Raw genomic sequence first — 26172 nt, 5'->3', positions numbered from 1 at the left:
TTTAAAACTTCACACGCACTACCTGAGACACAAGAGCCAATCTGGGCATACAGCAGCTGCACATGCAATCAGCAGAGAGAGATCTAAAAGAGTGGAATTAATGAGTCATTACCACTTCTGCCTGTTGCTAAACATATCAGTGCCTCCAAATACATGGTCAAAATTAACTTACAGCCTCCTGCCCTGCTGCTGATCACTTACAACTTCGCTGGCAGAGTTACATCATTGATGAATGGCTGCTCTGACAAGCACTGCATGTTATGATGCTAATTTTAAATTCCCCAAGGACAAACCTTCCCTTCTGAAGTTGTCGCTGCCAGTTTGCTGTGCAAGCCACTTCAAAGAGGAGAATTGCTGCCTCTGCAGCCCAACGCTGCCTTCAGTGCATGCCCAGAGGCTGGCAGGCAATGCCAGGATGCCAGGAGGTTTGGGAAGGAAGGAGTAAATTTTTATGTTTCCACCTCCTTGTTAAAACATCCATGACTTACATGTTTTCAATTTGAAATTCTTTTCTCTATTCTGTTTTTGCTCTGTATTTTGTCCAGAGGTTCCTCAGTGCTGGCCTGTAAAGAAACACGGTATAATGGGTACTGGGGCTGGTTTTCCCTCTGAAGCTCATAGTGCTGGCTTTGGAAATCCTTCAGCCTTCAGGGCAGAGCCACTCAATTTTTATAGCACTTGCCTTGATACAGAAGAATGAAATACAAATAATTCCTTAACAGTGTAATCACTGCCTGCTTTTTGCTGTGCTTGGCTGAGGGAATCCGTATGAAAACCACTCCCCACCGCTGCAGCCGAGCAGTCATTGTGCAGGCCACAGCCCTGCTCCCTGCAGTGCCACAGCAGTTCAAGCCCTCATTTCCTGGTCGGTGAGTGCCGGGTAAGGAGACACTGTCACCACTCGGTTGATGTTCTGGCTGTAAGTGGAGCGCGGCCGCTTCCCTGCTCCCACCGGCTGCGCACGGGGCCTGGGCTCCCTCTACCGAGAGCGTGGAGTCATGGAAAGCGAATAAACCGCGTCCGAGCAAAGCTGCCAGGCAGAGGAATGTCTGTTCCCGGCGCAGAGGAGTGCTTACACAGCAGGAAATGGGATGTTATAAAACCACAAAAACCCCCAAACGCTTCTTCAGAGCGCTGGAGCTGGACACAACTACTGAGACAGCGCCTGAACCAAGCTCTGTTCAACAGCTGAGTGCAGAAAATCCCGTAATCCCCTGGAAATCCATCAGCCTTAAGCCACACACCTGCGGAGGTTAAACGGAGCTGCTTGGGAAAGTGGTTATTTAGTTATAAAAGGAAATTCCAGTACATCACTCCCCCAGCCCCAGGACAGGGCCCTGCCCGGTAGTTCCCACTTTTTTAACAAAGCACAGAGGTCTCTCACCGAAGGCAGAAGCAGCACAGTTACCTTTATTGCCTGTGTAACACCTGCAGCAAGGGACAAGCAGAACACGGTATAAACCCACGCACAACAGATACATTAATGTCTCTTAGAAATCTTTCAGAAGAAAAGGTGGAAAGCTGATATACCTCTACAGCCTCATGAGCTAAGGTTTCTCATTTACAAACCCATGTTTTTCTTTTAAAGCTGGTATTTTAAAATGGTATAGAAATGCTTCTTTACTAAGCGAGTTAACTTATTTCACAATAAAAATATAGTTTAGTTCTATTAAATTTTCTTCTGAAAATAAATGTTTCTATTTTCTATGACAATAAATTATAATGTATCACAAATGTAGGCTTTAGCAGAGTTACAAATAAGCAGGAATTAAGTATTCCAACTATAGTTTAACTGAATTCAAGGCCCTTAGTAAGAGATAAGCTGAAGGTGCATTTATGATCCAAACTCAATTTGACAAGGTAAATACATATAACTGAAGTAGATTTAATGGGATTTAGTGCTGCGGTACTTGTATATAGGATAAGTATTCATGAATTATCTGCTCTTCTTCCTCGAGTGTTAAATCCAGATAATCCTCTTCATGCTCAGGAATATCCTCTAGGATTTCATTGACTGCATCAGTCTCCATGTCTTCATCTGTTGGTGAACTAGAGGAACCTTCCAATAAAAAGCAGCAGCAGTGAATTCACCTCTGAAAGAAGTTGGTGCTCTCCCTGTTTCACCAGCGTGGCTGCTCTGCCAGCCCCTTCTTGCACAACCACCCCTTACAACTACTCTGCAAAGGATAGGGCAGGATGGACATTTTTCCTTGTTATTTAAACATGGTGTAGGAAAGCCTTTAATTATACAACAGGGATCACTACAGCTCTGACAAATAATGAGAGAAAAAAATATGTGCAAGTTTCTTCGTTAAATGGAAAGTATCAATTATGGTTCTATCCTGTAAGGGACACGAGGAAGGAGTATGGAGGCAGGTCAGCCACCTGCAGAGCACAGATCTGGAATAAATTATAAACTCCTCAGCCCTGCCCAGGACACCCTGAGTGTCACCTTTTCTTCTGAGCTGCACCTGCCTGCAGCTGATGCCCGTCCCCTCTGGTCCCTGCGTGGTGTCACTGCAGGGGTTGCAGCTCACCTGGGACAACAGCTGCTCTCCTGCAACTGTGTTCCCAGTAAAAGCAGCCTGGGGCATTACTGGAGCCCCTGTGCCACTACTTCAGCAGAAATTACTTAACTATTTCCTACAAAAGCCAGAAGAACAGCCTTGCCTTCCCTTCCCCCCTGCTGGATGCAACATTCTCACCTGCAGACTCTGTGAGCAGGTCTTTGGAAGAAGTGGATTCCTCTGATGGACTGGACCCTTCTGAGGACAGCAGCAGTGAAGGGGGAAGAACTCCCCCATAATGAGCAAGGGTTTGGGAAGCCACGTGGATGTTCCCTTTAAAGACCTTTAAAGCTTGCTCTGCCGACTCACGGCTGAAACCCATGTACACCAGCTGCAGGAGGGGGAAAAAGGAGTAATGAAGAAAATCTGGGGAAATCCCAGCTCATCTGACACCAGGGTCTGACAGGAATCTGCTTCAGCATCTGACAGTCATTCTCTCACACAGAGAAAAGCGCTGCATGCCAGGAATTCCAGGACACTGACTCTGGTTTACTGGAACAGTTAACAACAGGGCAGTGACCTATTAAAGGCATGGGGATGTTGAGCAGGATCAAGAGCCTCTTGTCTAGTACCAGACCAATTCTTTTTCTGTTTTCAAAATGAAACTTCATAGCACTCCAGTGTATTAGGGGGGTACATGTGCTGTTTACTTTTCCTAGGCAATACAGTTTTCTTGCCTGTTACACAGGCAATTACACAACCACACTAATTACTGACGAGCTTGTCAGACAGCCTGTCATGAGAAATACACATTCCAATTCTTTCCCTTGTGCAACTGCAGAGTTTAGAGACTTGAATAAATTTCTCATTTGCTGTCTTTTTTGGGGATAAAGCATTATTATGGACATACTTCCCCTCCACATCCATGCATGGCAGGCTGGTGCAATGGGCAGGAAGTACACACAAATTACACGTTAGCCCGAGTGACTTCACCATTAGGAGTGGATGCCAGACTGTGGAGTGTGACAGCCTGAGTGACATGGGTCAAAGAATATTTGTGAAGCTTTGCTTAAGGAAAATCTGCTGTCTTTGCAAGTGTAATTCAGAGACAAGACAAGCAACTCACAAGAAAGCAAGTGGTCTAGCTTACTTGCTCAATACTTTCTTGGGAAACCTGAAACTGGTCCATGGCCACAGAATCATCACCATCATCTTCCAACAGTAACTCGGGATTGTCAAGAATAAACTGCAATAAAACAGAGAGATTAGAATAGAGCAACAGAGCTACAACAGTCCTCAACTCAGTGGTGTATGCAGCCCAATGGTTGATATAAGCAAACCTCAGCCAACTTAAGTGGTATCTGATTTACTGGGTCAGGAAGTGCAAGTGCAGTCATTAAAGTTCAGAAAAGGTAGCTATGAACTAAAAAACAGACTACAGAAAATAAAAATCTGCTAAACAATAAAAAAACCCCCAACCAAATTCCTTTTGTACAACACTACTACTACTGACAAATCATTTACCTTAAAGGCTTGGTCCAGGTTTCCCTGTGTATTTTGAAGAGCTACCTGAGCAGCTCTCTGTGAGTAGCCCATACTTTTCAGGGTATTGATGTCTTCCAGTCGCTGCCGCCTTTTAGCTCTCTCCTCCCTCCTGATCTGCGCCTTTTCCTGCAAGAGCACAGATATTGCAAAGCTCACTGTGCATGGGAATGCTTTAACACACAGCCTGTGCATGTAGGGTTTCTTGGATTTTTTTGCTTTAAGTTTGAATCTCTTGAGGAAAAGGTTGGTTTTTTTTTTTTTTTTTTTGTAAATACAGACTGTGCTGCCAGACACTCGTTCCTAAATAAAGCTGCATTTCCATGAGCCAGCCCTGTCGCCACACTTCCGCTCCGCAGATCGGATCTGCTGCCATCACAGCTATTCCCGGCCCTGTGTGGTAAGTGACAAACCCGTTTGGCAGATGGGCCCACAGACAAGACTTGCCAAGGACAGACAGTCAGAACCAGGCAGGGAGCCAAGGAGTTCTGTTCAGCCTTCCCTCAGCCAGTTGGCTTTTCAGTCCACACTTCACTGTTTTAAGTCTAGAACTGCCTCCTCAGCATACGAAACATCACTTCAGATCTGGACAGCACTGTCTTCACTCACTCTAGCACAAAAAAAAATCCTTTTTCCCTCCTGGATCTTCCAAGTACAAAGCCACAATAGGGGGCAGCCAAGCCTGGGAGTGACAGCTTGGTCCTGGTGGTTTATTCCCATACGGAGCACTGCTGAGTAGCAAGCACTGGTGCAAAGCCTTCCCCATGTGCCTCTGTGGTACAACCACAGGTCTTTGGTGCTCTCATTCCATCTGTTTTGAGACAGAGCTACCCATGTTAATGCATTAAGTTTTGGTTTCAAACCTGTGCCAACACATCAAACTGTCAGCTACACCAACAGTGCCAAAGCAAGATAATCCAAGTCCTTAATTTAGCACCACACTGCTCTGGCCACACACACACATCTCATGACATCCCAACTCAGATGATCTGTGATTTAATGCTTTCACTGGCCCTACCTCTCTCCTGTTGGTGATCAGATTGGCAGCATGCTCCACATTCCCGTGGCATGCTCTCAGGGCAAGGCGAGCTTCCTGTTCTGAGAATCCCAGGAGAGAAAGGCGATCCACTTTATCAGGATCTATGGACAGCTCTCCATATAAAGAAGACGCCTGGATATGGAAAGAGCAAAGTGTCACCACTTATACTGTTAACATACAAACAAAAAATGCCTCCCTGCTTCTCTGAGTAAGCAAAGAACAGATGTAAGATGGAACCCAAACTGAGGGGCTGGAGTGAAGGACTCCAGAGTTTTAGCTAAAGCTGCCTTACCTTCTGAATGTACTCTGCAGCCTCCTTTTCTCTGCCACTGTGGTAGTGCCCGATCCCTTGAAGGAGGTAAAGCCGTAGAAATAAAACCTTTTCACGACCGTAGCTTCCCTAAGGAATTGTTTAAAGAAGGAGGGTGGACCATGTAGATAGAAGAATGTGGGTAGAATACCAGTTCATTATCAACAGAACACTCTACATGTTCAAAGAAGACACAGTCAGGGCTTTGTGACAGTCAGTGTGCAGATAAAGCATCACACCTAAACCCCTGATGATGTCTGTGCATATAAACACACGTTTACCATGACCTTTTTGCCAGGCCATTGTTCTCCATGTGCTGACAATTACAGAACCAGATGACAGGCTAACGATACACAGGAAAACTAAACTTCTAAAAGCCAGTCTCACAATACTTGAACAGTAACTGAATACATGTAGAAAAAAATCCCACCCTAATTAAATCAAACCCAGCATACTTTTATGTCAATAAGCCTTTCGTGGTTCTCCCCATAGCACCTCTGGAAGCATTTCTGTGCTGTGGACAGCTTTTTCTCTGCATCATCCAGGCAGTCCAGCTGCTCCAGACGGAAGTAGCACCACACTATATCCAGCTGCAGCACTGCGTAATTATCAACCGTGTTCAGCAGCTCCATGCTACACTCACTGGAAAATAAAACAATTTTTTTTTTCTTTTCTGGGAGAGGGTTGTTTATTTCTTCCTCACACACACTTTTTAACACTCATAAGACAACATCTTAGAAGTGTGCACACTCATGTTGTAGAAACTCTTCATGTGTAGACACTCTTCATATCTGAGGCAACGAACTGATGCCAGGGGAATGGGAATCAAGTCCTGATCACCAATCCTGTACACTGACACGTGGGACAGATGCCAACCCTACATCTTAAAGCATTACAGTAACAAAATGAGCTGTGGCTACTGTTTAAGATGGCATCTCTAAAAGCATAATGGAATTAAACCCTGTGTAATCTTTGGGAGGACTGAGAAACTGCCTCGGTGCACATGAACATGCTGAGTCCTGTGCCAGTCCCCTTGCACACCCACACAGATGAGAAACAGACAGGGACAGTATGACTTTCGGGATCTCAAAAGAGAAATTTATGGCTCTGACAGCTGATAGGAAACTAATTTACTTGCAGAAGCCCTGGTATGGTTACTGATCTCAGCTATCTGTTCCACCTTTTACAAGAAATTATTACTTCACAGGAGCAACTGCAAATGAATATCCATGACTGTCTCTCCTGCAATTTATAACCTGGTACATGAATATTGACAGTTTCTGTTTATGTTGTTATGAAAGATTAACTTGCCCAGTGGCAGTATCTGTTTCAGCTGTTCTACATGAAGCCACCTGTCACTGCAAGTCAGAGCTTTATCTGCTGTTTCCCATCTGCAAGATGGGGTGTGAAGCAACCCCAAGCAAAACTGGCCCTGATTTATATGCACAGGTAGAGTTTGTGCTGTTCCTTTATGGGCTGACAGTAAAGAGAGACACAAGGACTCAAAATGTTCTTACCAGAAGTGTTTATCAGCATCCAACAAATATGGCAGTGCTATTTCATATTCTTTCTTCTTCATTAATGCTCTGCCCTTCTCATGGTAACCCATAGCCAGCACAAGCGCCTAGAAAAACAGATTGAGACTTTTGACTGCACCTCCCCAGCTCAAAGAGCTAAAAGGAATCATACAGGTAATCCATCAGAGTCCTTGTTCTTCCTAGAAAAATACCACTGTAAGACCAGTGCCATTTCACACTGCTTCACACTTTTCTCCCATCTGATAATGTCAGATATTGTCCAGTTAAAAGCAATGGATGTTACTGGCACATGAAATGCTGCACCAAGCTCACTTTAAGAATGCAACCCCAGAGAGATTTTTAATGGTGAGTAGTACAAAGCTCAGCATTTTTCTGGGTGTTACACGTCCTAACAGCATCAAATTTGTTTCGCTTTGCTATCACAGTTATCTTGCAAAACCTAGAAATTCACCTCCTGAGAAACATTATAACTGAAAATTAAATTCTGAATGTGTCGAGAAACACTCCTGCAATGCAACAAATGGAAATATTATAATAATTCTGGATAGAAACAACCTGCAATACTTCCTCTTATTTTTGATCAATACTGATGAAATGTCATTCACTTGAACACTGGATGCTTTAACTCTTCAGGTGAATTATTATGTTCAGCACTTCATTAGAACAGCATGCACTGTTAGAGTGGACAGTGTCATCCCCATCACCCAGAGACTCCAGGTGATGCAGAAATCACAGCAGGCCTCAGGAGAGGCTGGAGCAGCAGTTGGCACACACACTGGCTCAGTTCTTCACAATTTTGTTCTGGGGTGTAACTCCAAGTATTTGTAAAAAATTTGTTTATCTTCAGAAAATCTAGTAATCTCGAAAGGCAGCACCTATTGCTAGTCTTCTTCAGTGGCCAGCATCAGGTGTGTCACTCCTTCTGTAACTCAATACTTGCACTCAACCAAAGCTATTTTCAGTTGAGAATGTGGAACTTTCTTGAATGAGGAACAAATTTAAGTTTGAAAGGGGATACACTGAAAAAGATGTAAAAACTATATTAACAGAGTCCAATTTAGAGAGACTCATCAAGTTCCAAATGGAAATAAGGCTTAAGAAACAAGTTACTTTCATGCCTTCTAGGACACCTAAAATTTATAATAGGCACTAAGATACAACAAAATTAAAGCCCATCTTAAACTGCAAAAGTAAGATATGGATGATACAGGGGTCAGTACAAGACAAGACCTGCAATGAGATCAGCATGCAGAGGTTGTCTCCAGGTGACTGAAATATAGAGTTCACCTTAAATTTTATATCTAAATTATTTGTATTAAACAAACATCTAGTGGACCCAGGGTTACATCCCCAGAAAGTCTGACTGTATTTCAAACCCACATTTTAAATGTTTCATAGACCAAGCTTTAAAGAGCCATCTTAACAGCATTGTATGATGCTTTCACCTACTTTTTTAGCTTGAGGAGGAATCGGAATTGACCTTCCAGTTTGATTAGCTATATCTAGGTATGGAACAGAGTCTGGATCCAAGTACTCCTCTGAAAGATAAAAAAAAGTTTACAATTTAAACACCACCTTCAACAGAGCAACTCTGCTGCCATAAGATTATATTAGTAAGTATGTTGTTAAACAAAACAGCAAACAACAACAACAACAACAAAATCAGAATTACATATAAAGGCTGCATGTGTGTTTTTCTGGACATAGCAACCAACAGTGGCTCTGGCCAGGTAAACAGGAGGAAATTCTAGAAAGGTCACTATGGAAAAGGCCTTGTGCATGCATAAATTTAGATACAGTATTAAAAGTTACATGAATTATAAAGAAGTTTTTTTTTTGCAGAAGACAAAACACCTATATTTTACACAACATAGCATTTGAAATGATGCATCAACTAAAGCATACAATATTTAAAAAAAATAACTGAGCACAGTTGATAATGCTGAAAAAAAATACAGCTCAGTATTTTCCTTCCCACATCTTTAATGCTTATAACCAAACTATCAATTTTGTTTTAACTTCCATTCGATTTAAAATGAAAAGATGATTTTCCTGTAAGCAAAAGACAGTTAAGGAAGAATTTGTTGAGATTAAAAGCTTCTGCCCTGAGGTTTCTCTCAGGTGAAACAAAAGGGTTGTTAAACCCTTACTACACTTCTCACAGAACCTCCAGCCTGGGAGCCCATTACAGACTCTGATCTGTACTCTGGGATTGGCTGTAACTGAAAGTGGCAAAAACCATAAAGAGACCCCATTCAGGATTCAAAATTTGGGGTCTAAACCACTCCTTAAGTCCAAAAAATGCAAACACCTCTGTCGTGTTCAAAATCTGATATTATGGTAAGAAACAGGCTGTCACCTGCTTTGAAGCTTTGTTCAGGTGTTTCTGCATTTGGTAGGAATTCATTACCTGCTCAGCTCCACAGTTCCTTGCTTGTGGATTTGTGAAACAAGGGAATAGAGAAGTGATTTAAACTCACCATCAAGCACTGCAGCTCACAAACACAACCTCATTTTGAAAAATTATTACTGTTAAGTGAAGTATATCCCTTTAACTTAATCCACAGTTGCCAGGAATTAACATCCAAGGGAATAAGAACACAACAGCCACGTTGCAGATGACAGTGACAAATGAGTTGCTCTGCACAACGAAACCATGGTTACACACAGCCACAACTGAACTACAAAAAAGTGTTTCATGACTTACAACACATCATGCCACTGTGCTTATGTCTACAATAAATCTAAAGCTTCTCACAAGTCTTCAGACCCTTAACTGCCAAGGGCAAATTAAATAATTGATCCATATTATATCCTTCTCAAAGTGCCAAAGTTTTTTTGTAGCATTCTAGTTATATAAAAAGGGTAGAAAATAAAGTTTTAGCCAACTTAAAATCCAGTTTTCAAGTAGGTAGAAACCTAGAAAAGTATGAACTGAAATTCAGCCATGGTATAGGCACTCTTCCACATTGAAAGGCCTCTGAGAAGATAATTTTTGATGCACAAAAATTAACGAACACCCACCTCCCCCTGAACCCAACCAGCCCACTTACCTCTCTCTGCTAGAATTTCCAAACCCTTCTTAGTTCTTTGCATCTTGTCATTTATTTCTTTTTCTTTCTTGCACTGAAGTTCTTCTTCCTGAACTTTTCTTTTGGTTTCCTCATCACTCTGTTCCAATTGAAGCACCATAACTTTTGTGTTGTGTGTGACACCCTGGTCTTCAAGAGTTTTACCTGCAAAATAGAGTGTGAATTATACAATTCAAGTACTGGAAGTACTGAAATTGCAAGACTTGAGCACTCAGCCAAAACCCATGAAAATTACCGACATAGTCAGCAAAATTTAGAATCAGACTTGCATCTTTAAAGTGCTTTTGAAGCTACTAGATAATGTTTCTTTCCTTGTTATTTTCAAGACATTCAAAAAATACCATTATTTCTGTTTCAGTTAATTAACCTTCAGGCAAAAACTGGAATAAGAACATGTCCAGGATCATACACCACAAGAGTACAGGACAGAGGAACTGGGAACTGAATCCAAGTTCCTTTTGTCAGTTCCATGGTTCTAATTCTGATATATTGCAGGGTCATCAGCAAAGAAAAAGCTGTATCATCACTTTCCACATGTCTGACAGGTTGAACATGGGCAAAGCAATACAAAAAGTCTTTGCAAGTGCTATTACACAATAAAATTTGGAAGAAATTTAGTTTCTCTTAAATGTGCATTTTCAGTGTTTCAACACTAGAAAAGGGGATTTTCAACATTTATTACAGTATTCCTTTAACTGATCTAATTCTATTTAAGAATTTTGACCATTATAATTTATTACATTTCCTGTAAAGCAGAACCTGACAAATATAACTGCTATTTTTTGGAAATTTCTGAAATTAATATAGTTACAAAGCCATTTTTCTTCTGAGAATTAGAAAACTAGAAAATTAGCATAAATGTTTCCTTAACTAGAGATACATACCCAGATCAAGCTGCTTCTTATTTATGATTATTTTGACAGCATTTTCTTGTAATGCATACTCCTGTGCTATCCTGTGAAATAAATAATTTCATCCGTGAGCATAAATTTGTAAGGCTACACAATATTGTTGTTACAATAGCAATAAAGCCTAAAAAATAGTGCTTATAAAAGGCTTAAAATTTCTTCTACAAAAGGCTGCTAGAATTAAAATAACATCATCAGAGAGCTTTGTGTACCATATAGGGAAAATCTGGGATACAAAAAGGGAAAAAGCAAAACAGACAGAGAAGAATATGATTATTTTAGGCTTAATAACACAAAAGAAAGAGAAGGTAATGTTCACTGTTCAGAAGATCTGCCTGGTTACAGATTTGGAACACTGATCACTGGTGCCTTCTCAGGTACTTGCTGGGGATTTACACAGCACTATCTTTTCCCTGTTTTCCATCTGTTAAACCACAGCTATTCCCATGAAGAACCACCCTACAGGGACACTGGACATCCTGTTCAGAGAATACATGCTAAGAAAAAGCTTAAATTGAACAAAAAGTGTGTTTGTTTGCTTTATTTTAAATGCTGTATGACAGGGTGGTATCTCATGAGAGAAGCACGAAGGGTGATGGCACTTACTGGGATCTGAGCTCCTTGCCTGTGATGAACAGACTGGTTTCCAGTGGGATTTTCCTGCTCTGTAGTAATTAGGGGAAAAGAAAGAGGGAAAGAAAAGCACAGTATCAAGATACTTAGGACATTTTCTTAATTAACTGTTCTACAATAACATTTCTTTTTCAAATAACAATTATGTTTAGAGGGTTATGGCTGGACATACATAATAGTAATTTCCAGTCCTGTACCTGCTATATAGTGCTAAAAATAAGCATTATAATAGCAGAATATTCAGAATTAAATAAATCTAAATTCAGAACCAAACAATTTAAGTTAATTTAATTATGCACCTCCAATCTTAACTGTGCTTTGCAATTATGCTACTCACCTGTGACTGGCTAAGTTATGATTAATTCCTGTTAGTGTCTCTGGTCCCAGATTAGATAAACTGGAATTTTAAATTAATTAATTCCCCTCTTTGCCCAGCAGCATTATAAAGTAGAATTATGAAACTATTTGGTTGTTTTAACTGCATGGCAATCACTTAAAACTCTCTTACCCTTTAGCCCAGGTAATTATTTTTCACTACAGGAGTACTTTATGCCTGAAATTAGAAGTTGAAACCTGACTTTAAAAGGGCAAAACTTAATTCAGTTCTCTGTTGGAAGAAGCTTTTAGGAGTCTGCTCTAGAAGGCTGAGCTTTGGAATGGGCTGCCCAGGGAGGTGGTGGAGTCTCCATCCCTGGAAGTGTTCAAGAAACAACTGGAAGAGGCACTGAGTGCCATGGTTTAGTTGACAAAGTGGTGGTAGGTAAAGGTTGGAATCTATGATCTTGGAGGTCTTTTCCAACCTTAATGATTCTGTGACTCTGTAATTCTATGAATCCATGAAGGGAACAGGTAATTGCCATCACAACAGAAAATCCTGCTTTTCATTTCCAAGTTCAAGCAACATTAATAGGCTGACTGCACTTGAGGTATTCTTCAGCTGAAAAAATACACCTCTCTTTACTGCTCATACAAGCAGTTACATCAGAAGGAATCAAATTGAAACAGACACTTAAATCTATCTTATTTTTCTTAATTAAAAGATTATTTGTCATTAAATCCTAAAGGGAAAAATTACTCATCTCCTCAATATTATATTCCTTTGCCACGATGTTCCTGTATACCTGGGAAACTAAAATATGTAATTCCCCCTCTCCCCATGTTTTATATACCTGACACAGATCACTCATTCAAAACACCTGAAAAAGCTGAAGCAAAAATATCTGCATAGACACAGATCTAGAACTCAAAAGCTCAAAGTAAAGCTACTTATGCAGATTTTTTTGCAGTGTTACTCACTTTTCTACGAGGCAGATATATATCAAGTCTTGCAATCCCAGTCACTTTAAAATTCTCGTTTCCTGTCCCACGCTCAATTGCTTTACACCGTATTTCTTCAAGCATATTCTCTGTATCATTCTCATTGATATTCAGCTTGGATGAATATTTTTGTACAAGCTCCTGAGAAAACGAGAAGAAAAGCTGGGAAAGTGCACCAGCAGTATGACATGGAAGATGCATGACATCAACTCAGAGAAAATATTTACCTTCATCTCTTTACCAGCTTCTTTTTTTTCATCTGTATATGGTGGTTTCCATAGCTGAATTTTGTCCTCTCTTAAGCAGCTTGTCAGTTTTGCTATCAAATACTTCTTTTGTGCCATTCTTAAAAAAAAAAAATAAATAAAGGACAGTTGGAAGGGAAAAGAAAGAAAAAGAAACAACCCTTTAATATAGCTTTCCTGTAGTAAGATATTTTGGTTTTCAAGAAGTCTAAATGACATTTTGGAATTCTGCAATAAAAGATGAGTATTAAATGTATTTCATGCATTTTGGTGAGGGGAGGAAACTGAGGCCAAACTATGAGAAAAAATGGGAAAAAAATTATTGAAAAGAGGGTGAAATTTGGATTGGAGTAGAGATAACTTAGAAGGGCCCTGCCATTTTGGGACAAATTAAACCTCTTCCCATCCCCTCACGTGAACTGAGATTGCAGAAAGTGTCAATACATCAAAATTGACAATTCAGTTGTTCTGCCCTGTTCTGGATGGAGCTGCTCAATCCACCACTTCTGATTTAGCTCAGAGAAAGCAGGAAACTCTGAGTCAATCAGCATGTCCCTGGCAAAAAAAAACAAAAAACAAACACCCCAAGAAGCAGGGAAGGCTCACAGAGGGCAAGGAAAGGTGCATGCAGAGATCTCAATGGAAGAAAAAAATAACTAGGTGCATGATAAAGCATGGGAGACTCGTGGCTCTTGGACACTGGGAATCATAGGGAAAATGTCATTTAATTTATACAGAAAAGCATTTAAAATGTTGGCATACATGCACTAAGGTTGGCATGAAATTTGATTCATTAGCTTCACTTTTCTTTCAGAGTGGTTTCCATCTTTCATTCTTGTTTATTGGCACACAGCTCTCAGGAGAAAAGGGAAGAGTTCTCCGTTTCAAAAACTGCTCCTGGCTCAGAAAAACACTATTTGAGGCGAAAAAAATGTAGGCAAATATCCAATATATGGTAAGTTGACTGGTCAGCCTTACCTCAAGCCCAGCTTTAGCTGAGCTACAAAGAATTCCCTGGAAGCTGCACTGACAACAGTCTCCCCTAAACAGGAGTCAGAGGGATGAACTGGGCAAGTGGATGGTTTAACAATCTTTCCAGTTGGATTGCTGTAATTTGCACAATGTCTGTCAATACTAGCAGAGACAACCACACATTCTTTTTCCTGCTGGGATGCAACTGCTATTATTTTAGAGCCAAGGCAAACAATGGCATTTACAAAGCAAAAGTGACAAAACCACTCAATTTTGAAAACATTGCACTGTAGTTATTAATGCAGCTTTCCCCCTTTCCCAAAACACGCCACGGAATTCTCATGAACAGCCTGTAACCATCATTTTCCCACTTTTAAGTTATGCTGAAGACCCATTTTATACCCATAATTCTACTTAACATTAACAAAAAAAGTTGCTCATAGTTTTGGGTCACCCAGATAAAACTTAAAATTGTAGTCTATGCTTAAGATTAAGAACTGTAAATACAGGTGATATTTATAAACTGGTCATTCATCTGTTTATCAATATTATAGCTTAGTAAGTTTGTGATTTTTAATTAAGCTATCAAAACAGAAAGCACCCCTGCAGTCTCCAATCAAACTTATTCTTACAAACCCTCTATATAAAAACCAAAATTTTGCTTTCGCAAACACAAAACCTATGATTTTATATGTAACATTTCTAACACTTAAAATAAACTCCATCACACCATCACTAAATTGCATGAGAAGCCATAGCAAAAACATCTGTAACTCACTCTTCCATCAGCCACGAAACGCCACAAGCACTCCTGACACAATTTCACTTTCGGTATGAATTTAAAGGGACTTTCTCAAAATTCATTTGAGTAAACAACCGAGGTATTTCCCAAGAAGCACTCTGAATGCAAAACTGAGCTTTTGCAAATAAAATTTCGTCCTCTAAACCCAGTTTGCCCTATACGTGAAATAAAACAAGTGGAGAAATAAGATGCATGACATAAGATGCAGCAACCAAGTTCAAAAGGCAAATTGTTGGTGGAAAGAACAGGGGATTGTCAGAATGGCTGGATAATAAAGGAGGACACATCAATTTTCCCTAAAAAGGAGGAAAGCACAGCTCTGACACATCTCTCCGTGGCTGACGGAGGGGAAGCACTGAAGCAGCGTCATGAGCAAACACACAAGGACAGCAGCCCCATCCCTGCGGGCCCGGGGTGCCGGGGCATCCTCATCCCTCCCCAGGAGCACATCCAGTGCCTCCCGTGCCAGGGCAGCTCCGGCACCCGCAGCTCCCCGCTGTCAGCGCGGCCGTGCCAGCACGGCCCCGGCCCCGGGCACCCACCTGCGCCCTGCGGGCTCGGCACAGCCGCCGCCGGGGGAAGCTCGGGGGCCGACGCAGCTGCTCCCTGAGCTGCTTCCCGGGAGGGAGGGAGGGAGGCGACGGCCGCTGTCCCTGAGGGAGAGGATGGGGAGCGGCTCCTACGGCAGCCCGGAAGGCCCGGGGAGACGGGCGTGACGTGGGTGAAGCCGCGCCCCGCCCGCCATGTTCGCGCCCTGCCCTCACTCTGAGGAGCAGGGGCGTGTCCGCTGCCCGACGCGCGCTGTGGCGGAGCTGCCTTCGGTCGGGGTGCTTTAGTGTTTGGTTCTTTGCATGCTTTCAAGCGTAGTGAAAAAGAAAGGAATCAACAGAATCGTAGCATCAGTTAGGCTGGAAAAGAGCTCTGAGGTCATCGAGTCTGACGTGTGACGGAACACTGCATCAGCCAGACCTGAGTGCCACGTCCAGTCTTTCCTTAAACATTTCCAGGGATGGTGTCTCCACCACCTCCCCAGGCAGCCCATTCCAGTATCTAATCTTCCTTTCCTTTCCAAATGTCCAGCCAAAAGCTCCCCTGCCACAGCTTAAGGCCGTGTCATCCTGTCCCTGAGATCAGGGTGTGTAAGTGCCTGAGAAGGGGTGCCGAGAGCATGGACCGGGCTCTCCTTGGGGGGGCCCCGAAACAGGACAAGAGCCAACGGGCAGAAACTGATGCACAGGAAATTCCATCTGAACATGAGGAAAAACGTCTTCCCTGAACAGTGACCGAGCACTGGAACAGACTGCTGAGAGACAGTGTGGAGTCCTCCCTCACTATTCCAGAACCACCTGGATACAATCCTGTGCCATGTGCTCTAGGATGGCCCTGCTGGAGCAGGGAGGTGGGACCAGATGACCACTGTGGCCCCTTCCAACTCAATCCATTCTGTGGTTCTGTGAGACATAACCTATGAAAGAGCAGCTTACAAGTGATGGCCAGGTGTTATAAAAATAAATTACTTGTTGGTAGAATTACCAACCTTGTTAAGGTTTAGGGCTTGACATGTTTCAATACTCTCAGACCTTGGGGAAGGTTAACAAAGCTTGGGAAGAAGGAGCTGCTACTGATAGTGACACAAAGAATGCAGAATTTACAGGCCACAAGGACATTTGGCGGAACTCGAAGATAAGGAAGAAGCAAATAAAACCAACTCAGCTCCAACTGGGTTAAAGGTAATTCCGGCAGGGACACATCACAACTACTGACCCAAGAAACCCACAGACTCAAGAGAAAGACTGAGCGTGCAGAATAATTAGCATAAGAAGTGAGAGAATCATTAACCAGTAGAAGATAGAATACTAATTAACAAGAGAACTATCTAACTCGTAGCAAATGAACAATAATGCCTTTGTTTGCTAAAATGTGTAAGTAGTAAAAAGTTTTGATAGTCGGCATACTTGATTCGTGGAGTACCACGGAGCTTGCACGACTCTTTCACGACTCTGAAATAAATAATGTCTCTCTCGAGTGTGTAATTATTGGCTTGTTGCACACTGGGTAATGAACCTGATTTTGTGGACAATACCAGGAGCTTCTGGCTCCAGAGTATCTGATGGCTCATCCCTGGGACGTGGTGGGGGTCCTCAAGGCTGCCTGAGGGACTGTCCCTCCAGAAAAGGCTATGGCTGGGTCTGAGTGCCTTGTAGCCACCCCTCATCTACCACCTCTCTGTGTCCGAGGCACAAATGTGCAGGTTGGGTTTTTTTCCTGTATTTTTTGAAGGCATCAGTGTTGTGGGTGAGATTTAGCGTGGGAGTTTATATTTCCCCATCAACAGAGTGGGCAGGGTCTTGCCTGGTTGTGGGGCTGTCAGCAGTTCACCTGGGTTCAGAGACTGGGCTGGAAGAATACATGAGTGGTGTGGAAAACCTGGTGCTAAACACCACCTCAGGCTGAGGCAGTGCTCCAGTGTCACTTCTAGTCCCCGAAATGTCCTGGAATGGGAGCAAGGTGCAAGGCTTCAGGGATCTGGCTGTACAATATGGGCTGCTCAATACTGTGTTTTGTATTTGAGGCTCTCAGAAGGCCTGGAATGGTTTTGATACCTGTAAAAGACATAAGATTTTATTTTAATGGGTAGCACCAGTTACAAGTAACTCATGTGGGCTGATTCTTTCATGTGACCAGCAGCATGCTGTCCCAGCAGCAAAGGGATTTTATTCTATTTTATTCTATTTTATTTATGTGTGAGTGAAATCATTGCTCAGCAGTGTGAAATATTCTAGAATGGAGGGACCTGCAGGACTGTCCTAACGTTTTCCTTAGGAAGTCATGCAGACTACATGAGGGTCCCGTTTCCAGCTTTGGAAATGGGAACCTCACAGGAATCATGGGCTTGTGAACAAGACATTGAACTAGAATTTCAGGATTCCAGGTTCCCCCATGTGCATAAATCAGTCAGGCTTGCCTACTGATAAACTCAGAGTAAACTTGCTTTATGGCAGTCTTAAGTTCAGTGCTTGAAACTTAGCCTGTGGTAACAGTGATGAAAGCTCCTGCCCATGATGCCCAAACATGAAGAAGTTAACAGGAAAGGTTTTGCACACTTGAGAAGTGGGACTTTCTAGTATTTGAAGTTTTAGTTTTTTCCTGATTTTCCTATTTCATTTTCACTACAGCTGCTTTAGGAAAAAACCCATCATTTTCTCATTAGACAGTTGTGTGTGTGTAGTATTCCAGTCTCTTGAAATGTTAGTATAGCCACTTTTCTCATAACTGAAACTACTCCACTAACAAATGAAAATTTACTGAAAATGTTCTTTCATAATGACCTTGGAAATTAAATTGAAAGATTCTCCAAAGGCAAAATGCCTTTTCTAAATTAGTTGCAGTCAGTACAAAGCACAGTAGTAAGCTAGAGAAGCCTGAGGAAAGGATAAAGTGTTTGTATGAAGGAGTTTACAAAGGAGTTAGTTACTTAGTCCACGCATAAACCTGCACTGACTTTAAAACCAAAGTTTTCAAGGTCCATGTTTAATTAAGATAACTAATTCAATCAAAGGACAATGAAATATTTGAAGTATTTTCTTCCAGGTAATTTGTTTCATGTGGATTAATTGTTATCTAGTACTTTTTACCTGTTATACATATTAGGTATATCTATGCTTTATCTTTTTTTTCCCTTCCTAATCATTCTTTAAATACTGAACTACTGTGAAGAAAAAAACCCAGTTACTATGATGTCCTACCCAGTATGAAATGGGGAGACATTTCCCATTTCCAATTTTTGTGGAGCCTACATTTGAAAAAGAGACCTGTCTGAACACTTGCAGCCAGAAGTGGGCGATGCATAGCTCCTGTTTGTGTCATTGAAAAGCACCTGCAAGAGAGGGTCTCCTCCCTCTAAAGATCTTGCAGAAGGGGAGACCTCATTATTTCTCTAATGAAGCACTAGGGATAGATGGGAACCAACACTATATTATGATAAATTTATGTATCAGAAATAAATTATATTTACTAAGTCTCTTTACAACAATAGAAATGAGCAGAGGTTTTATTAATTGATTTAAAAAATACATCAGAAATTATCTGGAATATCTTGAAAGTGAATGATGAAATAATATGTTAAAAATTATAAAGATATTAAAGACTATATAGTCAGAATCTTCCATGGCTAATAAAAGTAGTAGACCCTCAGCAGGTTGATCTGTGTAACTGGGAAGACTACTTGGCTATTTTAAGTTTTAGTTAAATTTTTGACTAAGTTTTAGGTATTACTGAATGTCCTCATTGTGAGACATATAATCCAAGCCTCCTTGCTGCTTCAGAAATTCTGGGCCCTTTCCTATTTGGGAAAGGGTAAAAGTTCATTTTGTTGCAGGCTGGCATGCATTTTGTAGCAGAAATCTGCTGACGTGCCCAAAGTGCTGCAGTGGCTGATTTCAGAGGAGGCTTTTGGCAGGAGCTTGAAATGTTGCAGCCGTTCTCTTCCCTGGGACTGTTCAACACGCTTGAACTTCCCAGTTGCCTGAGCTCAGATAGTTCACTTGCTCCTCCTGATTCCTTGGTCTGCAGTGTGTCATTTCCCTTTGAAATCAGTCTCTGGTTGTCAAAACTCCATGGTGCGTTGTTGCAGTGGGAAAGATCCCAGGAATCTCCTTGTCCAGGGCCCTGCCCCAGGCAGTGAGTTCCCAGGTGGACACGCCATAACAAGTTGTCTTCTGAGTCACCACTGTTGGTTGCCTCCAGTGTGACCTTTCTGACAGGGACATCTCCTCTATATGACTTTGATCTTTTAACTTGCTTATTAATTAGAACAGGGTTGACCATTGATTCTGGGAGAACAGATTCATGTCCACCTGTAAGAGAAATGCATTTGTGCACGTTACTATGGTGACAAAAATCAAAGGTATGATTTCTGCAGCATAAACTGCAGAATCTGAAAAGCTTTAACATGAGTTTATCCGTGCTCTTTCTTTCAGTAGCTGAGAGTAGTGCAAGTTCTGATGCCAGGTTAAGGAGTAGAACTACTTCATGCTTGCTTTTGCAGTTCTGAGGGCATAAATGGTATCCTACTTTTTCAAATTAAAATGGAAATTTATCAAGACAATATTGATCTAACTGGTACTCTAAGATGCATTAACAGCACAGATTGAGAATCGACTTTCAGTAATTAATTGGTTGTAAGCAAAACCTCTTAAGGCAAGTAGGGACTTGCTCAGTGTGTTGGCAAGTGCTGCAATTTAAAAGACAAAAATGTTCTGTTTGATACAGTTTGAAGTTTGTATTCACAACTTAATAATATTGTGACTATTTCTAGATGAAACAAGTTGTGAATGTCTTCTTTTTGTTAATGAGGGATCATTAACATTATAGGCTTGTATTTTATTATTTTACTGCAATTTTACAGTATAAATTGTGTAAATAGCTTATCACACTAATGTTGCCTGAATGATCACTTAGAGGAATCTGCTTCCTTTGTGAAAGGTATAGAGTAGGTGCAACAGTGGGAGAGAATCTGGTTTCCTTTTTTTTTTTTTTTATTCTTCTACCCCTACAGCTTAATTTCTACAGCACTATGAAAGCTACTGTTAAAAATGTTTAAGATATTACGGATAGAAATGCTAATGCTTCTTTAATTACATGTAGAAGTCATCAAATTGCTGGACATGACTGGTTTTCTGTCTTGAAAATGAACAGAAAGTGATCTATTACACTAAAGATAATCCATTGACGCTAATGAAATATACTGCAGTTGGTATAAATATAGTTTAAAGTAGGGGCTGTGCAGAATGCTGGCCTCATTTACAGGGTTGAGTTATAGCAACTGTGTCTGTTGCAGTATAAGTTCTGAAACGCATTACAGGGAGAAAAGCAGACCTAGAAGAGTGCCGATTATATTCTGAGTGTCTCTGAACAGCTGTTTTAAAAGGATTGTAACCCTGAATTTGAAATGAAGCTAGTTCGAGTAGGATGCTGCCTGCACAAATACCCAACAGCAGACCTCTGCTTTATAGCTGCCTTCTGTGTCATCTTTATGAATAAGTATTTGCAGATGTCAGACACAGCTGATTTACTGGCAGTAAATGAACCTGTACAACAGGGATTTTGCTAAGCAAGGGCTTTCACTGCTGCCTTTGGCTCCCACTGCCAAAACAACAACCCCAGCATAATATCACAGAACTTTTTCTGCTCCTTGGCCATGCAGGGTTGATCTGATAAGAGCTGTTTTGCAGCATGGCTGGGACGGAGAACCATGTTAGCCCACATTGGCTCTCGTGCCACGTTACTGGGAGAAAGGAGACTGAAGCACGTGCAGAGCTTTGAGATACAGGTGTGTTTGTGCATCCATCTGTACAGTGAAGTGTGTTAACAGAATTTCTTAGGGTGACACCACTTGGAGAGATAAGAACACACAGTTCTCTACCATGCAGCAGTGAGAATCAAAGTTATGACTGGACCTTATCCAAGAAGTAGAGCTGAGCTTGGCTGGCTACAAAAAGGTCCACGTGCAAAACAGAGCCCTGTGTGTTCTGTAGAACAGCACAGTATTGCACCAAGCTGTGAAAACCACAGCTCTCTGTGTGTTGGAGACAAATCAAGTGAGAATGGAACCGAGAGACTGAGGGGAAGCAGCTTTGCACGTTCTTGTGGATGTTAACTCTGCTCTTGACTGAACTGACATTAATAGGCAACTTCAGGTGTTATCTAGAACCTTATGAAATGGTCATCAGAAGAATTATGATCTGTCTTGAGCTGATCAGAAAGTTCAGAGTGACAAATATAGTCCAGTTTTAATAGTGTGCACTGGTTTTGCGTTTAAGGTTGATTTGATTCCTTGCTTGGCTACAGATGCGGCACACAAAATTGAGCAATGACCTTGGATAGAAATGAGATAGTCCTGAACCACTGGGTGTTGAATTAACACACCTTCAGCACTGTCCAAACTGCTCAAGAAAGCTTTCTTTCTGTCTTTCTTTTTTTTTTTTTCCCTGTAAATTGTGTATTACTTGTTGCAGAGTTGTTTACCATCTGGCCATATGCTGTCATCATCAATAGAAACTTTTAAGGTTCTGGAGTGGGAAAAGTTAATCTTATCTCAAGTTAGCTTGGGAAGTACTTGGAGGAGATTTCTGCAATCAGAGCCCCAGTATTTATTCTGTTGTGACTGCATGTGCTGAATACTCCCATTTAATTCCTAAAGTAAATACTGGTTTTCAGCTTCTTAGCCAGTAAATAATGAATACACTGCTCTATTATCCCGTAGCTGGTGCCTTTCAAATATTATCATGGTCTTTGTTCTCAAATAATCAGGAAAGGGCAGAAGCACGAATGTGGCTGTGTGTATTGGGGAAGAAACAGAAAAAAGTTGTTTTCAGGTGACTTCTTGGTTACTAACCCCTGTCAAAAAACCAGAGTAGTTAAAGGTCTTAAGTTCTGTTTAAAGGTCCATGATTTCATGACTCCTGAAGACAGGTAGTGACATACAAAGTCCTCCAGAAAACTTGGAGTTACTATTCCAAGTGTGGTGCAACAAACGTACAGTGCTCAAAGTCCTTGTGGTTACTTGGAAGGACAGCTGGTCTGCCAGGCAGGAGCAAAGCAGGGTTTTACTGGGTAGAAGAAAGACCTTTGGCAGGGACTTTTAAGACCCCAAGGGACTGAAGGTGCTTTCCTTCCATGAGGGTTTTTGTGTCTGGCCTTTGAGGTTTGTGTGTATGTGTGGGGTTTGTGGTGGTGCTGTTGTTGTCACCCCTTTCCCAGTACAGCCATAGTTTTCCCCTCTAGGTAGGGAAAAATTTTTCTGCTAGTACGAATCACTGATACATACATGGACTGCCTTTTGGAACTACCTGAATTTCGGGGTAGTGTAGGGCAGTCCTATATGGCAATGTTCATTTCTGCTCCCCATATTCTTGAAAACTGATGGATGTAACAGGTGCAAAGTGCTGAGGCATGTAATAGGTTTTCCCAGCTTCCACAGGAATGTAAAAGAGGAAACTTTTAGGACCTTAGAACTCAGCATAACTAAAAATGCCCAAACTCCGACTGCTTCTAACAGTGACATGAATTCTTTCCACACAGGCTGTTTGAAGATAGAAGTTCAATGCAGCAGGTTATGTGGTTTTGTGAATGTTTTGGGGCATGTGCATATGTATAAAAATATTTGTATGTGGATTTTTAGCCCTACTACATTTTAAACTCCCCAGAAACTGTGCAGTCCTATTTTATAACAGATTTTAATCTTCAAATTACCTTGCAAAAAATCTGCTCTGATTACATTCATTATATCTGAAACTTCATTTCAATTAATCTGAATAAAGGTTTCTGCTCCCTTTTTTTAAACTAACATATTTTTGCTATAGCTGATTAGATGGGCTGTTTTTTCTTCAAGTTAGATGCTTTTTGATACCTGATAATATAAGCTTGTAGATATATTTTTTTCTTCCTCACAGGGATCTTAATTCTTTTCACATGAGAATTTCAAAACATTTGGATGAAAGAATATTGAAGAAGCAAATCTGTTGTACAGCTCATAATTACATGTTTTTTTCTGATTGTTTTGATCATAAGTGTGACACAGCCAAATGCTAGAACTGCTGAAAAACTTAGAAGAAAATGTAAAGAATGAAATAACCTAAGTCCTGCACTTACTGAGCTAAATACTAGTATGAGAGGTGAATGAAACATGTTTTGTATACTACAATTAAATTCAGAAGACAACTTCATTAATTGTCTTTGTATTCTTAATATCACTTTAACTTGGAAAGCTGATGTATCAGTGTAGTATTGTAAGCAGTAGTCTAACTAAAAGCTTTAAAATAATGGCAAGTTTCTTACATAAACTCTGTTTGACATAGCAGGTAGATGAGTGATACATATTCTTACTTGTTTTTCTAGCTATGCACTTTCCAAGCAATATGCACTGAAAATACTTTCAAAACGGGACCTTTTGTTAAAAGCTTGTATCTTAGTTACCCACTCTGACTTTTAATTAAAGTTATTTTTTAACAAAACCCCAACTTATGCTTGTTACTTGCTATATGCCATTGCTTCCTGTAGTCTTTCTTTATCCAGATAGAGAAGGGAAAAAGAGAAAGATGACCCAGAATTGCTAGTTCTGATGGAAGCATTCAAGAGAGCAGAAATATTACAGAATATGTTGCACAAATACACTTAATCATAGACATGAAGAACATGGTTCCTGTAAGAGTTACTATTTATGTTTAGAACTTTATTTTACTGATAAAAAAACCTGTAAAACCTTACCTCAAATATATTCATCTGTTGCAAATACGTATTAATATTTCACTGACATGAAGCTTATTGATATAAATATAAAACCATCTTTCAGCAAAAGGAATAAAACCCCAAAATGACAGAAAAGGAATTTACTTTTACCTCTCTTGAAGCTGAACACAAAAAGAATGAAACTAGGAATTATTAAAGATTTAAAGAAATAATTTTTACATTACAAATGCATTTTTTTTCTACAAATACAAGCGTACCTGTTTTATATACAATAATGTGTGGTTGCAGTCTTTGCTTCTGTTTTATATGGTCATACTGCTCCTCAAGTATGCTCACATCCATCTTGGTGAGCTTCTTAGCACTGTCTGAAACCTGTGGCTCTGAGCTATGAGTCACTGAAAAAATACCAGTCACGTATTTGTAAGCCTTCACCATCTGTTCCAACAAGGAAGAAAAAGTCATGCAGAAGCAGGACATTTCCTTCATTGTGCTGGCAAAAAAAGCAAATCAAGTATGAAACATCTGAAATCTTCTTAAATGAAGGGATAACTTTCTTCCAAGCACAGTGACTCGTGTCAGGAGTTGCCTGGTCTGCACTGAAGCTGTGGATGTCAGTCGGGTTGTTTTCATGCTGTGTGCCCGGAGCTCCTGCATACAGAATTCACGATCAGGACTGGATAGCTGGATTTTATGTTTACTTAAGGTTGTGAGCATATGAACCTTTGCCAAAAAAAACAGTGAAGTACAAACCCTCGTTCAACACAGTCAAGTGCAGAAAAGGCTGGGTAATACTGGTTTATGTAGCAGTGCTAATTCTTAAAGGCATGCTGTTGTGGAGGCATCCCCAGGCCAGGAATTCCACCCGGGAAATATTTTTCTATGTTTTTTCCTGTGTGTTTTGTGTCTTTCCCCCCCGCCACTCTCCCTTCCTTAACTTTCACCCAGTTACATTCTTGCTGGTGCTCCTTGGGGCAGTGGGGTGGGAGGGGAGGATTTATTATGCCTTCGTACTTTGGTGCTTATTGCTCCCTTTTAAGTAATATATTAAAAAGTATTCAGGCCTGGGTGCAGAATCAAAAAAATATGGGCCAACAACATGTGGAATTGGGAGGCTGGAGACAGGAACACTTCACTCTGATTCATTTAGGACTTCTGTCTTTCTACAGAATGAAATAAACTACAGGAATAATAATTTTGTTACCGAGAGCTGAGCAAACTCTTCAAATGCATGGTAAGCTAAATTTTAAAACTTAATGAACTTTTAACAGTATTATCTCATAAAGAGGCACGAATTTGAAAAAACATGTGGCTTTTGATCATATCAAGTGAAGTATAAAGCTATGCCTGGGCTGTGTACTCCAGGTTTTTGTCCCTGAAATAGGTCCATCAAAGCCCAAGACAGTAGTATGTGAAAAAAAAAAATGCAGTTAAACTGTAGTTTTAATACAATTGTGTGTCTGCTCATTTTCATGCAGTGACACAGTTTTGGTAAGGGTTTAAAAGGTCTTTCTCAAAACTAATTTGAGTAAACAGTATTTCCTAAGAGCCACTTTGAATGCAAGACTGAGTTTCTGTAACTCAAATGTCATCCTCTACAGACAATTTACCTTTTGTGTGACATAAATCACATGGAGAAATAAGGCTTGAAAGCCAAACTGTTGATGGAAGGGACAGAGGATTGTCAGAATGGCTGGCTAATAAAGCAGGGTGCGTTAATTTTTCCTAAAGACAAGGAGGAAAGGCACTTGGCACAGCTCTGACGTGTCCCTCATGGCTGGGGGAGTAGAGGCACCAAAGCAGCGTCCTGTGCATCCCTCTGAGCTGGGAGCACCCTGTGGCAGCCCCAGGCACCCACCTGTACCCTGCGGGATCGGCGCAGCCTCTGGGGGATGCTTGGGGATCCACCCAGTTTCTCGCTGAGCTCCCTCCCAGGAGCAAGGCAAGAGTTGCTGTCCCCGAGGCGAAGGCGCTGGAGCGGCCGGGGCGGGGGCTGTGGGCACAGCAGCAGCAGTGCGTTC

General features: G+C 41.1%; 2 protein-coding genes across 3 annotated transcripts; both read right to left on the bottom strand.

Moving 5' to 3' along the window:
• Positions 1–1378: 1378 nt before the first annotated feature.
• Positions 1379–15628, bottom strand: NUB1 (negative regulator of ubiquitin like proteins 1). 2 transcript variants are annotated; one of them, XM_069006347.1, is made up of 16 exons: positions 14110–14667; positions 13894–14028; positions 13114–13231; positions 12866–13027; positions 11543–11601; positions 10913–10983; positions 9990–10172; positions 8386–8474; positions 6916–7022; positions 5854–6040; positions 5381–5488; positions 5068–5220; positions 4032–4178; positions 3658–3753; positions 2706–2898; positions 1379–2059 (listed from the first exon to the last, which is right to left on the bottom strand). In XM_069006347.1, exons 3-16 carry the CDS (start codon positions 13228–13230, stop codon positions 1896–1898), a joined length of 1836 nt encoding a protein of 611 aa, XP_068862448.1. In that variant the 5' UTR covers position 13231; positions 13894–14028; positions 14110–14667; the 3' UTR covers positions 1379–1895. The 2 variants fall into 2 exon arrangements, with proteins under 2 accessions (XP_068862448.1, XP_068862447.1); XM_069006346.1 differs by lacking the exons at positions 13894–14028; positions 14110–14667 and adding an exon at positions 15448–15628.
• A 3331-nt stretch (positions 15629–18959) lies between these two features.
• Positions 18960–24735, bottom strand: C2H9orf152 (chromosome 2 C9orf152 homolog). The gene is made up of 2 exons (XM_069006345.1): positions 24412–24735; positions 18960–19761 (listed from the first exon to the last, which is right to left on the bottom strand). The coding sequence occupies exons 1-2, from the start codon at positions 24638–24640 to the stop codon at positions 19190–19192; spliced, it is 801 nt and encodes a 266-aa protein (XP_068862446.1). The 5' UTR covers positions 24641–24735; the 3' UTR covers positions 18960–19189.
• Positions 24736–26172: the final 1437 nt, after the last annotated feature.

This window comes from Aphelocoma coerulescens, chromosome 2, assembly GCF_041296385.1.
Source record: "Aphelocoma coerulescens isolate FSJ_1873_10779 chromosome 2, UR_Acoe_1.0, whole genome shotgun sequence".
NCBI lineage: Eukaryota > Metazoa > Chordata > Aves > Passeriformes > Corvidae > Aphelocoma > Aphelocoma coerulescens.
This window is presented reverse-complemented; position numbering and strand designations above follow the sequence as displayed.

Bases quoted from the DNA above. Each gene is read 5' to 3' on its own strand.
- NUB1 (XM_069006346.1), bottom strand. From the start codon at position 13,230: ATGGCACAAAAGAAGTATTTGATAGCAAAACTGACAAGCTGCTTAAGA. The intron at 10,173-10,912 runs GTATGTATCTCT...TCTATTTTGCAG, and splicing joins TAAGAAGCAGCTTGATCTGG to GTAAAACTCTTGAAGACCAG. The intron at 2,899-3,657 runs GTAAGCTAGACC...CCCCTCCTGCAG, and splicing joins CCCAAGAAAGTATTGAGCAA to CTGGTGTACATGGGTTTCAG.
- C2H9orf152 (XM_069006345.1), bottom strand. From the start codon at position 24,640: ATGAAGGAAATGTCCTGCTTCTGCATGACTTTTTCTTCCTTGTTGGAA. The intron at 19,762-24,411 runs GTACGCTTGTAT...TTTCTCTTACAG, and splicing joins CATTATTGTATATAAAACAG to GTGGACATGAATCTGTTCTC.